Consider the following 16955-nt stretch of genomic DNA (forward strand, 5'->3'; position numbering starts at 1 on the left):
CCATTGCCAGTCAATGTAGACGTTACTATGCTAGATTGTCCAATGATTTGACTCATATAAACGTCCTGTGTCCCTGTGCATCTAAACTGAATGACTGTAACTCAGCAGGAGACACCGAGCTTCCCATTTTTGCCCTCTGTAAGCATTGCTTGTGTGGAATTAAGCCAGAAGCAAAATCAAATACAGATTGTAGGGAACATAGGTTTTACATGAACAAATCAGCCAAAATTTAAGGGAAAGCTAGTTGAATTCTAGGCTTGCAAATGCTCACATACTTCACGTGTGTCTCTCTCTTTAGTAGAGAATAAAGGCACATGGCAGCTAGCTGAAAAACTTTCTTGATGGTTACCAGGTGCAAATTTTCTCATAAATTCAGCTTAACCCAGGGTTAGCCAACATCGTCCCCTCCACCAGTGTTCTTGGACTACAATTCCCATCCAACCCAGTCAGCAGAACTATTAGCCAGAATGATGGGAGATGTAGTATGATATCTAGAGGAGACCACACTGGCTATCCTTGGATTAATCTGTATGGCAATATTGCTATTTTCTCTTACGATTATACCTAAATTGTTCTCAGCACTGTCTCTCCACACCCTCCAATTCTGCATAGCTCCCCCCCTCCTTTGCAAATATCAAAATATATAAGCTTGCATACTTTTTTCTTTGCTCCTTATCTCCAACAAGCAGAATACTGATTAGGTGTGTGATTAATATGCAATCCAGGCCATTGGCAGTAACATTATTATTTTTGGCTAAGCAGAATAGTGACTGCACTCATGGCAAGATAGTGTATGTATGTGTTTATTTGTGTGTGCTTAGTTTTATATTTTATAAAGCAGAAAAGGAACCACAAATGGGGGGGGGGGGGTACAGAGACATCAATACATGCCCAGGACATTTATAGCCCAGTTCAAAGGAAGCGGAAAGAGATTGCATTATAACTCAGTGATTAGGTTTTAAATGCATAACACTTCCATCCTTTTGCTAGTTCTTGCTGCTGTGGTCATTAGTAAAAGGCATTTGTCTTTGTCATTCTTAACAGCCGCTGGACTTTGAGACGAAAAGATCCTATACTCTGAAGGTAGAAGCAAGTAATGTGCATATTGATCCACGTTTCATCAGTGTGGGACCCTTCAAGGATACTGCAACAGTGAAAATTGTCATAGAGGATGCTGATGAACCTCCAATTTTTTCATCACCAACTTACCTACTAGAAGTACATGAGAATGCTGCTATTAACTCTGTGATTGGCCAGGTGACTGCCCATGATCCTGATGTATCTTCAAGCTCTATAAGGTACTGCTGCTTTAATGCCTCTTGTCTTTAGCTGAAATGAAGCCTAGTTTACAAAGATAAGAGACATGTCTGTTGCACAATCCATTTTTACCTCTGGTAATACCCTCTTTTGCGTTGGGCCCCACCCCCTAATGGCATGTAGCCCCTGGAAGGTGGTCCTTGGGCTCAAAACATTCCCCATCTCTGCCATACTTGGAGGTCAATTTTGGAGCCCTTTCTCTGGCTGTGATGCCACCCAGCAGGTTAGGAATATAGTGACCAGAGAAAGGGAATTCCTAATAGTGTGTCATCTATGGAACAGCCTCCCCAAGGAGGGCCTGCAGGACAACTAGTCATATGACTTTACTGCTCCAGGATAAGCCTTTTAAAAATATCTTGAAATGTGTATTAGTATTAGTAGCAGTTTTCATTCCTCCCTCCCTTGATTTCTGAACTTGGCTGCTTCTGCCTTGTTTTGTTAAACTGAACAGCAGTTTTAATATGGCTTTGACATGATGGCTTCTATTTATTTTTTTAATTCTTAATTGTAAGCTAACCTGAGAGTCATAACATCAGACAAAGAAGGAAAGAAAAGAAAGCACAATGGAATCAGTGCTGTTTCCACATTTGGGAGAGCAGCATTGCTGTCTGTCTGGCTCCCTTCAATCACCACAACCAGCCAGAGGGATAGAGGAGCCAGGTTAGGTAGATGGGAGATTGATGAAAACCAGGTGCCAATATTTCTGTTAGTGGAAACCCTTTCTAGTAAAGCAAAGTCACCAATGGATACATCCCTAGGTATTTGTACATATGATTCTCACTATACCAATTCACCACCAGGGGCCTCTAGCTGGGAGTAGTGAGTCATACCTCTTCTGGTGGGATTTTGTACTCATTTAATTGGTTCATGTATTCATCTGTGCTCTCCATAGGAATATAATGCATCTTGCATTATGTCTTGCATTGCTTGATCTCATCAGCTCGATTTATGACTCTCCTCCTCTCTCTCTTGCGCTCCCTCCCCCTACTGCCATGCATATATATCAACCTAGTTAGCTGCACATTTCATGCACCTGATGAAGTAGGATCTGGCCCATGAGTGTGTTAGTCTTTAAGGTGCCTGGGGTGTTTTTTATTTGAAAAATAAACATCCAAGTGATTAGAAATATGAGAGAAAATCCATCAGCCTTAGGCATTTCCTAATTTTTAATTGCAGTTGGAAAATGCTAAGCTTCTCTCTGCCTCATGAGTACAGTTCCTTCACCAAAATTCTTTGAAGCTGCCATCTGTGCAACAGGATTATGCAATGCTGTTGGTGATCAGATAATAAGAAAGTGATTATGTCAAATGAAGGGGCAGAAAATCTTGACTAGTGATAGAAAATAGTTCTCATTGGATCAATATATGTCTCTGACTGATGCAAACTTCTTAAGTTCTGCAGAATTTGTCAGTAGGTAAGCTATTCTATGGTACTATTTGACATGTAGTTTTTGTTTTGTTTTTTTTAAAAGAAAATCTTAGATACTCAAATTTTAAATCCTTGACCTGTTTTATAATTTGTGAAGTCAAGTGCCCATGTGGATTACAGGTGATATGAACACTGATTCAGCTATTCTGACTTTCATAAACCCACACGCCTTTTTAATAAGAGGAACACCAACAGAAAAAAACACTAACTGGCCTCTTAAGTTAAATAGATAAATCAAGTGGAAAGGGATAGGCTTCCCCAAACTTGGGTCCCCAGATGTTATTGCCCTACAAGTTCCAACCAACACTGTCAATTGTCAGGGAAGAAGGAGGTTGGGAATTGTCGTACAACAACATATGGGGACCCAATATTGGGAATGGCTGCTCTCAGTGCCCCCCCCCCCTTAAGGGGAAAAACGGTGCCACTACTCAACTCACTACTCAAGTTGTTACAGTAAGTGCCACACTTTTAACATTTGAAAAGTGCTGGTACTGCTTACCCTCGAATACCTCCAGAAAAAAGCACTGGTTGCTTTAGGTTGCCACAGAATTCACCCCAAGTAAAACTGGAAACAAATTTAGAGGTTTCTGGATGGGTGAAATAGGCAACAAATTCTAAAGCATGGGTAGGCAAACTAAGGCCTGGGGGCTGGATCCAGCCCAATCGTCTTTGTAAATCCGGCCTCCGGACAGTCCGGGAACCAGCGTGTTTTTACATGAGTAGAATGTGTCCTTTTATTTAAAATGCATCTCTGGGTTATTTGTGGGGCATAGGAATTCATTCATTATTTTTTTTCTTTTCAAAATATAGTCTGACCCCTCACAAGGTCTGAGAGACAGTGGACTGGCCCCTTGCTGAAAAAGTTTGATGACCCCTGTTCTATAGGAAGCAAATAACTAATCTGCATAAGACTTTTTTCAGGTCACACCATGCATTCCTAGGTTACTATTGTGTAACACAGCACTTTGGATGTTTACTAACAGGCAACTGTCCAGGTTTTGCCTAAAGTGACTTTTTAAAAACAAATGTATTGATCAAGAAAAATGCTAGAGGAATCAAGTCTGGTGAAATGACCAGATTTGTACCTGGGGAACTAGGGTTCAAATCCTTACTCAACCTAGAAGCTCATTTGGTGACTTTGGGCCAATCATTAATTCTCAGCCTAACCTAATCACATGGAAAAGGGGAGATCCATGTGCACCACTTTAAGCTCATTAGAGGAAAGGCAAGGTAGAAATGTAATGATAAATAAAAATAAAATAAATGCAGGTTTCCTGCTTTATCATGGCAGGGGACTATGAGGTATTTCTGACCAATGAGAATTCAGTTAATTAAGTTAATTCAGTTACTAGTGGAAGGTATCTTATTTGTTACTTTTGTAAAATTGATTAATAGCTAAATCAGGGAGTCTGCTTGCATTACATATTGGGAGGGTTTCAGAGACTTAATCAGTCCTTTGCACTTACATTATCCAGCGACTCATTATGCAAGTTGTCTCTTATGGTGAAATTCCCTGTACAGCAGCTACTATGGAGAGGATATTTAGTGTTAACTCCCTGCTTTCACTGCTTTCTCTGATTTTCATGCAATAGAACTACATTCACTGCTCAGAGCAAAACCAAAGAAATATACTTTGTTCTAGGACATGTGCAGAATCATGCTGCTCATTAGCAAGTATTCCAAAGTCCATTTTGGGGATCCCGTTTGGCTAATTTAATTGCTATACAATCCTATTTCAATGTTGTTATTTTACAATAACTGGGTTATTTTCTAACAGATGTCAAGAAGTGAGGCAGAATGAGGATGCTATAACTGGGTAAAAGGGCTGAAGAACTAGGTTCAGGAAAACATAAGGAAAGTTGCCAGGGGGCGGTCAAACAGACTGTAGGTATCATACCAAAAGGAGATTCAGGGCAGGTTAGGGTAGGGCAGGGATGAGGAACCTCAGGTCCAGTGGCCAAATATGGTCATCCAATCCTATTTGTCTGACCCTTGGGACACTCCCCATGCCACGCCCAACAACACCCCCTCTCCCCTGGCCCTGATTCACCTCCTCCTTGAATGGTGTTGCCTGACTGAAATGTGTCCTTGAACTCTGATAATCCCTTTTGCTCGCATGGCTGGAGGATAGTGAAGGGTATGTGAGTGTGTGAAAAATTAGCCAACTGTACATCAGTAAAATTGATACTCATTGCTCTGCCCACTCTTGCCTCTGGACAATCTCACTAGGGACAAGTGGCCCCGGAAGGTTGTCCAGAAGGGAATAAGACCAAGGATATCCATCTCTAGCATTTCATCTTCTTGTTTCCCCCTCTTCTTGATAATGTATGAATGCAATTTCTTTGCTCGTTAATTGATGGAGAATGGTGGGGGCTTGGGGAGGAGAGGGAGGCACAGGAAATTATTTTGGCACTGAACTATATCGGAATGTGCAAACATCAAATTTCTCAAACATCATAAATTGTTATTTTCTGACCAAAGAGCTCATTCCAAAGGTATTAAATTTGAATGAGTCTCTGCCTCTGCACTTCCTCTGCATCTTTTGTTCTACCTATGAATCCAGAATCTATCAGGTCTTGAGTGAAATCCTTTCTCCTTTAACACCTTTCTTCCCACTGAATGCAAAGAAAAAAATGTGTGTTTCTCTGCAGACACCCCCCCTCAAGGATATTTCATTTCTAGCAAAAGCAAATCATTTTCTTAATTCATAGCATGCCCTAAAATTGTGTGTGTGTGTGTGTGTGTGTGTGTGTACACCCACCCAGATATGCCTTCCTGACATGCAGCTGTTTATCTCAGTCACCTAGTAACATGCCCTCTCTGCTTGGCATTGCTGAGATACAGTGATTTATGGCATCAATATTATGAATCACATCTCAGCAGGAGAAAGCAAAAAAGGTGGCTATGTGGGTTTTGCAAAGCCAAATGCCGTTGTAAAGTGTTCATTTGCATTGGTGCAAAACAGAAAGTCTTTCATGGAAGCAACTATGGGCATAGGGAAGGAACACTGCATTTGAATCTGCATTGGCATCTTAAGGTAAAGAAATGTATGATCACACCACCAATTTTCTCCCACACTCAGCCCCAAAAGCTAACAGCAAAATCCCAATAAACTGTGGCGTTACTAAGGCAATTTTGAAGGTTATTATTTACCTAGATACTCTCTTTCCGCTCCCCCCAGTTTTCCTTACAGAAATGTACTTTTATGTATTGCTTACTTGTGTGACAGTGTGCCCTCATTAAAAAGAGCTATAATATCATTATAAAGACAAGGTAGCTAGAAACATTGCACATGATATATATTAACTTAGAGTCAGGAGGGGGCTTTGCTTCCTTGTAAACTTGTAAACCTGATTCAGTCGTGTTGAGAAATTGTTATACTCTTTAATGCATTTTGATTTTGTAAATAGCTTGTTGAAAGTCAATACGGAAACATGCACAAATCCCCTGTTTTTTTTCTCTCCCTATAGCTACAGAGATTGTAAATAGAATTACAGCAAGGGAGGCATTTATTTATTTAGCTAAATAAAATCAATACATAGTATGACTTTTGCTTGCACATATGAATCAAGATTCGCAACTTCTTTTTTTCTTCTTTTTCAAAAAGTGGAATTATTGCATATCCAGTGTACAATTTAACATATATATGCATGCTTCAATATCCCAGCAGTGGATTAGTGTATAACAGATGAGTTGAAAATCTGGCTAGTGAACAAGCCTGATTCTATTTCTTTGATAAATCTGTCTTAGTTAATGTGTATTTTGTACACTTCATTTTTTAAAATGATTCTTTTGCAACCATATTTTCATTCCTACCACTTTACATTTCTTTCCACCACCTCCTTCTTTACATCTGTATGTCCCCCTTTCCCCAAAGCATTCACTGCAATATGCTTGGGGATGTCCTGTGAGGTTAGGCTAAGAGATGGTGAGCTTGGAAAGTTCATTTTAAAAGAACATGTCCAAAAAAGAACTAATTGCAGTTCACACCCATCCATTTACAAAACAAACTAATTCAGTTCTCGATTCGATTCAAGTTCAACCAAGCAGCAATTTTGCTACAAGCTGCTGTGCTGAAGGGAAACATGCTGTATAAGACTTTAAAAGCAAACAGAGATACAGAGGGAAATAGGGTTTTACACAGCAGGAGAGGTTTGAATAAAGCAGAGATGGAAAGAAACTGAGAGGGGAAAGTGCTGATTTTAAACACTGACAGAGGTTTCAGTAGAGCAGGGGGCTGGACGGGGAGAGTGGCAGTTTAAAACAAGGTTTGAGCACAGTGAGAAGGGAGTTGGGAAAGAAATTCTGTGCTTGCTCTTTGGTGTTAGCTTCTATTCTGTATCCATTGCTGCTAATTCTCCTTGTTAAAACTGGTTTTAACAGCAACACAATAACCCCTCAGTGTCCCTGCCTATTCAAACATTGTTTGAGTACAGTGAGAAGGGAGGAGCACTGAAAAAATTAAGACTGCTTTAAACTTCTCCCTCTTCCATTTTTCAGCTGCCTCATTTGTGAGATATAAAGGATGCAGAGCCCTTAAATAGCCCATAGTACCTTCTCACAATCATGTATTTCACTTTTGGTACCATGTACAGTCATACCTTGGGTTACAGACGCTTCAGGTTGCGTGTTCTTCAGTTGAGCACCGCGCTGAACCTGGAAGTACCGGAACAGATTACTTCGGGGTTTCAGCACTTGTGCATGCGCAGAAGTGCTAAATTGTGCTTTGTGCATGCACAAAAGCACCAAATCACAACCCACGTGTGCACGGACACTGCACTGCGTGTTGCAAACACTGCGGGTTGTGAACGTGCCTCCTGCATGGATCACGTTCGCAACCTGAGCATCCACTGTATTGTCTTCAATACAAAGTTCTAGATTTAGTGTAGTAATTTAGAAGATAGAGTTTATTAACAAACAAACACCCATATATGTATGACATTCATCAAATGGACTTAATATTCTCTAACTGAGCAAGCTAACTGACAGTCTGAAGAAAAGGAGGGGATGGTGGCTTCATAATTGAGCAAAATGTGAAAAGGGTGTTTAGTAGCCGCAAGGTGTGGGAGGAGGAAGATTAAGGAGGTTTCCATGTGGGTGGTTTGTTTGTAACAATGGTTGTACAAAAGGAGGAGGAGGAGGATGCATGAACATGGGGGTGAATGTGAAAATGGGTGCAAATCAGGGCTGCAGAATAGAAGAGAAATGGCTTTATAAAAGGGTTTGGGAAGGTGAAAAATAAACTTAGTAGTTGCACAGGGTTCTTCTTCTTTGGCGATCACTCGTAGCCAAGTAAGATTGTCTTCTATAAACACAGTTTTAACAATGAGTCCATAAGTGACTGTGAAGACCAATTCTGGATCCACACGTCCTTCCACAGTGGGGACATTGCTTTCTGGGCAGTAAAGGGCTAGGGACTCAATGTGGGGGGGGGGTGTGGCAGATGAGTTTGCATACTGTGTAAGGAGGGGTACAACTCCCAGTCAGTGTATATTTTTTCTCAAAAGATGTACAATGGTACCTCGGGGTAAGTACTTAATTCATTCCGGATGCCCGTACTTAACCTGAAACTGTTCTTAACCTGAAGCACCACTTTAGCTAATGGGGCCTCCTGCTGCTGCTGTGCTGTCGGAGCACGATTTCTGTTCTCATCCTGAAGCAAAGTTCTTAACCTGAAGCACTATTTCTGGGTTAGCAGAATCTGTAACCTGAAGCGTATGTAACCTGAAGCGTATGTAACCTGAGGTACCACTGTATTCTCAAAATATGGAACATTCAGAAAGGGTGAAAATGTATTTTTGTTTGTTTTTTATTTATTAAGTTTATTTCCAATTCATTTGCCAGTTTCTCTGTGATGTACAGATCAGGTTGCTCTCCGTGGCAGAATATCTGTTTTTCATGCAGAAGGACCCAGATTCAATCCCTGGTGTCTCCAGGTAGGGCTGAAACCCTGCCTGAAACCCTGGAAAGCCTCTGTCAGTCAGAAAAGGCAATAGTGTACTAGGTGAAGCAATGGTCTGGTTTAGCATAAGGCACCTTCCTGTGTTCTTAGCAGATTTATCTGAGTTGCTCAAGCATCGTCATCACCATCTCACTTCTCAATATGACATAATATATCTAACCCAGTTTGATGCTTCCTAGTAATTCATCCCTGCATGCTGAGGCAGAAAGCTGAAGAGATGCAAATAGTTGTGGTGTGATGTTGTGCAATGCCATGCTTTGGAACAACAGTCATTATAGTCCCTTATATAAATTCACCACTAGGATTTAGTGAAGCCCCTCAAAGCTGTGACTGCTGTACCATATCAGTACTTTCAATCTCACTCTCTTTCTCTCATTGTGCATGACCCACCAGAAATTGTAAGGCTTAATTTTCCAGTTTGGTTTCTTTTACAAGTAATGCATTAATAAAACAACTATATGAAAATGGACCAACATAAAAGCTTTCCTGGAGATCTTGCAGAGAGTTCTAAATCACCATTTTGTTTAATGCACTGTTGGAACAATTTACTGCAGCTCTTTCTTGTTAGTCAAGCTGGCTTCTGTGTTAAAGCTGCATAATGTACCTGCACATTCTCATTTGCAAGCTCTGCTTAGCTGTCAGATCAAAGTTGTTTTGTTAGAAACCAATGATGTCAATCCATAAAGCAGCCAATCTTTCTGGTTTTTTGGAAGCGTTTTACCAGTAAAGGGTTGTTAACCAGCTATTGTCCACAGAGTTATGCTGAAACATAAGCAGGTGACATATTCACTTAATTAATCAGAAGTGGTGTTTGTTGGGATAAGAACATTAGTTGCATCTTGTAAAAACAGGAGCCCTGCCTGCTTAATGTATTGACAGAATTATCAGCAGTTGCTATGAAATACAGCACAGGTTGTCCAATAAATGTGATGGATCATCTAATTAACTCTTGATTCGCAGTAGCTTTTAAAAGATGCTACCTACTGATCTCGATGACAGTTTCTAACCTTCGTCCTGAGAGGATGCAGCTAATTACTCCTTGGGCTATAATTCTGTTTCTTGATTCTCAGCCCATCATTTTTTGTCTTATAAATTATAACACGATTGAGCTCCACAAATCCACTGGGGCTATAAAGCTGCTCTTTGCGATGGATTGCTTAGATTTTGTTACAATGCATTTAGGCCAAACAAATGTCTTTTAAGTAAATTTCAAGGATGTCCATTTTGTAGGTTTTCCATTGATCGAAACACTGACCTTGAGAGGCAGTTCAACATTAATACGCAGGATGGAAGGATAACACTCGCAACTCCACTGGACAGAGAAACCAGCACATGGCACAACATAACCATTGTGGCAACTGAAGACAGTAAGTGATTGCCCCTCAGTACTTGGGTTTGTTTGTTTTACTTTTATTGGCTTATGATGAATGTTTAATTAAAAAGCCTTCATGTGCCGCTTGGCAAGGACAACTGTCTACTGTGCCTCCTATGCTTGCATTATTGTATATATTATATATGTAAATGTAGATAGATGTAGTTTGCAGCCCTTACTTGATGCTGCATGGGTATTCCTTAAAAATGTCGCATTTTGAGATTTCCAATGCTATTCCATTTCTTTCTGACTGAGATTTGTTTTGGTGGTGTAGGTATCCAGAGCTAGATGTTTCATGGCCTCCTGTGCAGTGATGCCCTGATCTGTGAAATGCAGCAGGGGTGAGAAACCTCTGGCCTACATTGGTCCATTAGGGTTTCCAGTATAACCCAGAAGCCATTTCCCCCCCACCAGCCACCTTCCGCTGTTATATGCATATCAGGCATGAGGTAGGAAGAGACATGGATGACAATACACAATCACAAGCCTCAAAGTGTGCTGCTGATATTGCGTGGGCCAAGAAAAACAAGCAAAGACATGGGCACTTTAAAGCACCATGCATAGTGCTTTAAAGTCCCAGCTTCAGGATGTCAAAGCACCCAATCAGCTGGTGTCATTGTGACATCAGCTAACTGGCAGGTTTCCCATGATCATACCCATGAGGCTATGATCAGATAAGGATGTAGCCTCTGGAGCCAAAAGATTTTCCCATTACTGCCTTACAGGTGTGACTGGCACTGAAGTTGATATCATGTTGGCACTAGCTTAAAAGTTATTTATTTACCCACACATTTTAAGTTTTGTAATTTGATTAGAGTTTAGCCTGCTCTTTTGTTTTTAGATGCTTTTGGGGGCAATTGATGGTGTATTTAAGTACCCATTGTTGTCTGTTTTATGATTTGGTTGTTTTTATTTCCTGTTCAGTATTCCATCCTGATATCTATGTTGATGAAGAGCAGGTTATAAATATTTTAAATAAATAAAGATACACACTTCACTTATTTCCCCTGTGAATAAATGAGCATTTTATGCATGGATGATTTTACCCATCCCCATCTCAGATACAATACAGAACTTAACAGTCTGCAGGAGACATATTGCCAGGAATCCTTCTCTTGGTAGATGCTGAGTTCTTGGCTTCTTCTTCTCTTTTTTTGTTTGAAGAAAGCATTGCAGCCCTTGCTTTTCTGCCTGTTGTTCACATGTTTTGCCAAACCAACACATGGATTATGTGGATCAAGAAATAGTGCTGGCAAAGCGTTATAGGTAGTGATGACACCAAATTCCACCATTTTTGTTTGGGAATACGAGTTATGCATGTCAGGAATGCTGGCAATTCTAAGTAGTGATGACACCAGACTCTCTAATTCCTGGTTTAGGGATAGGATTCTCAGTGACTGCTAACACTCAGTTGAAATATGAGGCAAGCACTATGGCCTGAGAATTCATGTCCTCACTTCATGTCCCCATACACCTGCTTTCAAAACATGTATCCCAACTTCCCAGCATCTGCTTGAGCAGTCTGGTGTTGCATAGAAGGAAGGACCTGGCATACCACTACAGCTGTGAGCGAGACATCAAATAGGGTGGAGGGAGAAGCAGATAAAGTATACCCCTCTCTTCCTTTCTCCTTTTCACAGCCCTGAATAGAGCAGCAGCAAGAGGAAGATGAGTGGAGGGAAGGGATTGGGGGGTAGGCAGTAGGGCAGTTGTAAGGACAGGAGCTGCAAGGCTCATAAGGGCAGCTGGAGGAAACAACTGGTCCTTGTCATGCTCTTAATGGCATCATCAAGACATGATGGGGTCCAGCTGATTTGTAATTGGACTTGGGGATAAACTAATGCATTTTTACAAGTCTGGATAAAAATATTTCAGCTTTATCAATCCACTTGAGTCCTATTGAGAGTTTGCTCTACTGCAAATTGTAGAATACCAATGAACAAAGAATGTGAAATATCATCCTTATGGTTTACTATTGGTTCAACAGCCATTCACAAAACGAGAGGGATTTAGAAGGTTGTCCCAAAACACCTGCACTGAAAAGCATCTAGATCAGAGAGCTGTTGTATTTGGATTCTGCTTGTGGGCTTCCCATAGGCATCTGGTTAGCCAGTGTAAGAACAGAATGCATGACCACATGGGCCTTTGAGCTGACCCAGTAGAGCTTTTCTGTTGTTCTTATCTAACCCAAAGAAAAACAAATGAACAAAAAATGCAAAGAAAGAAAGAAAGAAAGAAAGAAAGAAAGAAAGAAAGAAAGAAACCCTGTTCCATGTCACTTATGGCATCTTATTGAGATATGCTATACTTGCAACTGATTTTTCCTCATTAATTGTCATATTAAATCCCATTAATTTAGAATTTAATGAGAAATCAGAGAATGCTGTGATTTCTCTAGACCAGGCTTCCTCAACCACAGTCCTCCAGATGTTTTTGGCCTACAACTCCCATGATCCGTAGCTAGCAGGACCAGTGGTCAGGGATGATGGGAACTGTAGTCTCAAAACATCTGGAGGGCCGAGGTTGAGGAAGCCTGCTCTAGACATTCCATGTAAAGATGAGTTTCAGTTTGATATAGGGAGAGCTATATCATCATAATACAAAATTGTTGTATAATGCCCAATACTGTACATCCTTCTATTCCAATTGAAGACTGCCAGTCAATACTGTTGCATGCCACCCCTATCTCTGAGCTGTTGTGAAATTTGAGGAGTTACGCTGGTTCTGTTATTCTTTGTAGAAATGAGGCACAGCAGAGACTATGTCTTTCTATGGTTTATTTGCACATATATACAACGTAAGTATATGATTGAGGGGTTCACATCCATTTGGAAAGTCTGAAATCAGAGTAGCAGTAGCCAATGTGGTGGTCTTGGGATGTCGTTGGAGTGCAACTTAGGAACATAGGAAGCTGCTTTAGGAAGTCATGTCATAGCATAATAGACTCTACACTGACTGGCAGAGGTTGCCCAAGGTTCTAGGCAGGTATTTATCCCCAGCCTTCAGTCCCAGTTGGGGATTGAACCTGAGACCTTCTGTATACAAGACAAATGCTCTAACACTGAGCTATGACTCTTCCTTTTTCCCAGTCAAAAACAACTGGAGGATAACACAGTGGCCAGCCTTGGCCTGCTGTATAAGCAAAGGAAACTCTGAGTGACTAGAAAACATATAAAGCATCCTAGTCACGTGGAAAGTTTCTACATGCGTAGACTTGTTCATGAATTCTACGTCCTTCAAATGAACTATTATTATATTTATTTATATCCCACTGTTTCCCAGATGGGGCTCAAGGCAGTTTACAGGTTAAATATAAACAGCTAAAAACACAGAAAAGATGTCCTAAAAAGCAATTAAACACACACACATGTTTAAATATCATCTATTAGAACACAGATATAATTGAAACAAAAACATCACAGCACCAGGCCTTTCTTTAAAGACAGCCATGAATGTGTGTAGGTGGAACCTATCATCATGCCCCCCCTCCAATGTATACCACTTTAATGGCCACGGGGAATCCTGAGAACTGTAGTTTGTTAAGAGTGCTGGGAACTATAGCTCTGTGAGGTCACCACCCTTCACAAACTACAGTTTACATGATTATCCAAGTCTGCTAAAGTGGTAGACTAGTGCGTTAAATCCATGGTGTGGATGTGGCCATTGTATCTTATTTGAATGGCTAAAAAGGACCATCTTCTTACTTGCATGGGTTCTCTGAAGTGTAAGTTCCATATAATAAGCGATAAACTCAAGAAGAATATTTTGCATTGATGCTGCATTGTGATTATCCTTTGTCTTACTTGAGAGAATTGTTTTATACCTGGCTGACTGCCTAAATGTATGAGTTGACAATCTATTCTACTTGTTATCCTTTAAGAAAATCTATTTACAAAAAAGAAAGGTTCTTTTCATCCTTAAAGGTATTTTATGAGCCAATCTTTCCTTCTAACATAATTCAGTCTAAGTGACACCTCATCTCAACCTGTGCTTTTAAGGTCTCTCTCCAATTCTCCCAAGGCTTGTTTATCTCTGCTATTTAAATAACAAGGAGTGAACATGATATGGTTTGGTAATCCAAGAGGCTAATTCCACTCCCTTCCCTTCGTACAGCTTCCTGCATGTTTGACATATTCACTAGGTAAATAAATAAACACATTTTTTGAGATTACTTAATAATGCATGTCAAGAAGAACAGTTAATTCAACTGGATGTGTGTGAACAAAAGTAAAATAATAAAAAATAAGCCAAAGACAAAACAAATAACAAATAACTCAGGTGGGTAGTAAAGGTTTGTGGGATTTACATACTCCAGCAGCAGATGCAAGAAATCAGGGGTAGGTGTCAGTGGAGAAATTTTCCCAAACTGCAAGACAAACCATGTAACAGATCAATAATGCTTTAATTTCATTCAAAACTCACTGTCCTCCAGCCTCTTCAAGGTATGAATCTTATTTACACATACTTGATCCATCATTAAAGATGTATGCATTCATAATACTTCAGCATCTTTTCCTTTTCAGTCTTTCACTCTGCATAAATCCAGAAATTCAGTTTTATGATTTTTGCCTCTCTTTTAAAGGTATCTTCTAACTGCATATTTATTGAATGAATCTTGAAATAAAAATATGGTGAAACCCTGCACCCATTCTTAAAGGATCCAGTGTCTTATTTTTAAATTATTCAAACATTTGTCGAATGCACACAAATTAGAATCCAACAATAATTTTTGTTACAAGCCACCCCAATCTCTGCCAAATGGTGCATGAGTTTCCAAGGGTCTTGGCCCTTCACCAGGCTCTATGATATATGGATTATTTTACACACACAGTGTATATCTTTAGCCTTCAGTGGAGGGGCACACAGCAACAGAACCCCAAAGCATGTCAGCATATGCTTCCAGCAGCATCATCAGCATCATTTTTGCTCTGCAGCCTATCTTAGTCTCCAGGGAACATGCAGTCATGGTTCCTTCTCTGCTTCCTGGTGCCATCTTGCCTAATTCTGCTGTTCCTAAAAACCAAGCCCTCTTTATTCATTTGTATTCTAATACCCAGTTCTCTTGATACTTTGGTTAGTATTTGGTTAGCCAATGGTTAAGCCAGGTGTCAGACAAACAAAGGTGTTTGTCTGACTTCATCAACACCAGTTGACTGAATAGGATTAAAGGCTGGTACACACTTAGGATATTTACCTAGGTAATTAACTCTTTACATGCTAATTGATGGTGCTCAGAAGTAGGTCCACACACATATTCCAATACACATAGATCTTGATTACATTCTTGAGGTCTTATGCATAATCTTTACACATAAATACTAATTAAACACCCCAAACCCCCTTCTAATACACACTGAGACTGTCTTACAACATATCCCAGTAATAACATACAAGTTCTGATTAAATCCCAATATTTACTGAACTTAAAAATTTAGCACCATAGATCTATTGCATTATAAAAAATATATTCTTGCACTAATAAGAAACCCTGTCTCCCAAAATGGCATGAGGAAGGTCAGCAGTAGCAGAATAGTTGCTTTGTATGCAGAAGGTCCCACGTTCAGATCTCAACATCACATCTCTGGGTTCAGACCCCATCAGGAATTCTAGAGAGATGTTTCTAGCCAGAGTAGACAGTACTGAGCTAGATGTACCAAAGGAAGCTTCCTATGTTTCTGTGACATCCAACTGTGTCTGCCTGCCAAGGAAAGACTTCCACTCATACAATGGGCAATTCCCTACCTCTCTTCCCAACCCACAGCCTCATTTGCACCCTTAAAATCTGATCCAGAAAGTTGGGAACCCTCCAGAGCAGATTTAGTGGAAGGGCACAGGGGAGCTGCAGGCACAAGGAGAAGAATGGGGCATCCTGTTTTATGAGTAGATCTCCGCTTCCTTCAACCTGGTCTCTGCCAGCTACAACTGCCTGCAATTCAATTCAATTCAAGATTGCTCTGCCTGCTTGCAGATTCTTATTGCATTCATACAGTGGCCCTTTAATTCCAACTTTCATTCTGGTGTGTGTGTGTGTGTGTGTGTGTGTGTGGCTGTTTGTGGCTGTGTGTATAGCAACTGGACTCCTTATAGCCGATGGGCTTAATAGCTACCATTAAGATGATAAGGTTGTGTGTGTGTGTGTGTGTGTGAAAACATTGCCTTCTGGCTGGGCTTGAAAAATATCACAGTAGGATATTTCTAAATTTGTCTGGCAGTGGAAGATGCCAAGAGTTGTGAACAAAATCAGGCAGATGCTGTAGAAAAGGGTTGCATGCCCACCTCCCATATTAAACTATATTTTTATGTAGCATAAGTGATCCAAAAATAAGCAATGGATTTAAAAATAAAAGTAAATAAGGTTGAAAATGGTTTGAGCAAACCACACACCTTATGGATTAAAACTAAATGAAAAGGACACAAAAACCAACACGCAACAATAATACTGTGATATTATGCTATTAAAAACCTAGGATAGAGTAGGACAGTTTGTTTCTCCAGAGAAATCCTCCTTAAAAGCAGTTTTGCTTGAAAAAGATTTTGACCTGAAAAAGATTCTGGGGCCCTTTAAGTTTTGGATCGACCACAAAACCATAAGACATATGGATTTTCTCAGGGAACAGAGATTTTGTTCTTATGAGAAAATTGTACAGATGATGGCCAGGGTTAGAACTCTTTCTGAGTTCTTTCAAGTAAGACATTATAAGAATTATTTTTTTGAGGGGTGGGACTGAGGGAAGCTGGCATAAATAAATAATAGGATTTTTTTAAAAAAAAAAGTGTGTGAAAACAAGGAGCATGATTTCAAAGAGCTACAAATAGCTTTAGAAATTAGCAAAGACAACAAAGTGTGAAAAAGGAATGGACTCCCTTGGAAGGTGG

At 40.2% G+C, this 16955-nt stretch overlaps 1 protein-coding gene across 5 annotated transcripts in view; it reads left to right on the forward strand.

The window, feature by feature from the left end:
* Nucleotides 1–16955, forward strand: part of CDH8 (cadherin 8) — a 231140-nt gene that overhangs the window by 154827 nt on the left and 59358 nt on the right. For all 5 annotated transcript variants that reach the window (XM_028739646.2, XM_077931723.1, XM_077931724.1 and 2 more), the window contains 2 exons: nucleotides 1045–1298; nucleotides 9938–10074. In XM_028739646.2, coding sequence (XP_028595479.2) covers nucleotides 1045–1298; nucleotides 9938–10074 — 391 coding nt within the window. The remainder of the gene's footprint in view (nucleotides 1–1044; nucleotides 1299–9937; nucleotides 10075–16955) is intronic.

The sequence above is a fragment of the Podarcis muralis genome, chromosome 7 (assembly GCF_964188315.1).
Source record: "Podarcis muralis chromosome 7, rPodMur119.hap1.1, whole genome shotgun sequence".
Lineage (NCBI taxonomy): Eukaryota > Metazoa > Chordata > Lepidosauria > Squamata > Lacertidae > Podarcis > Podarcis muralis.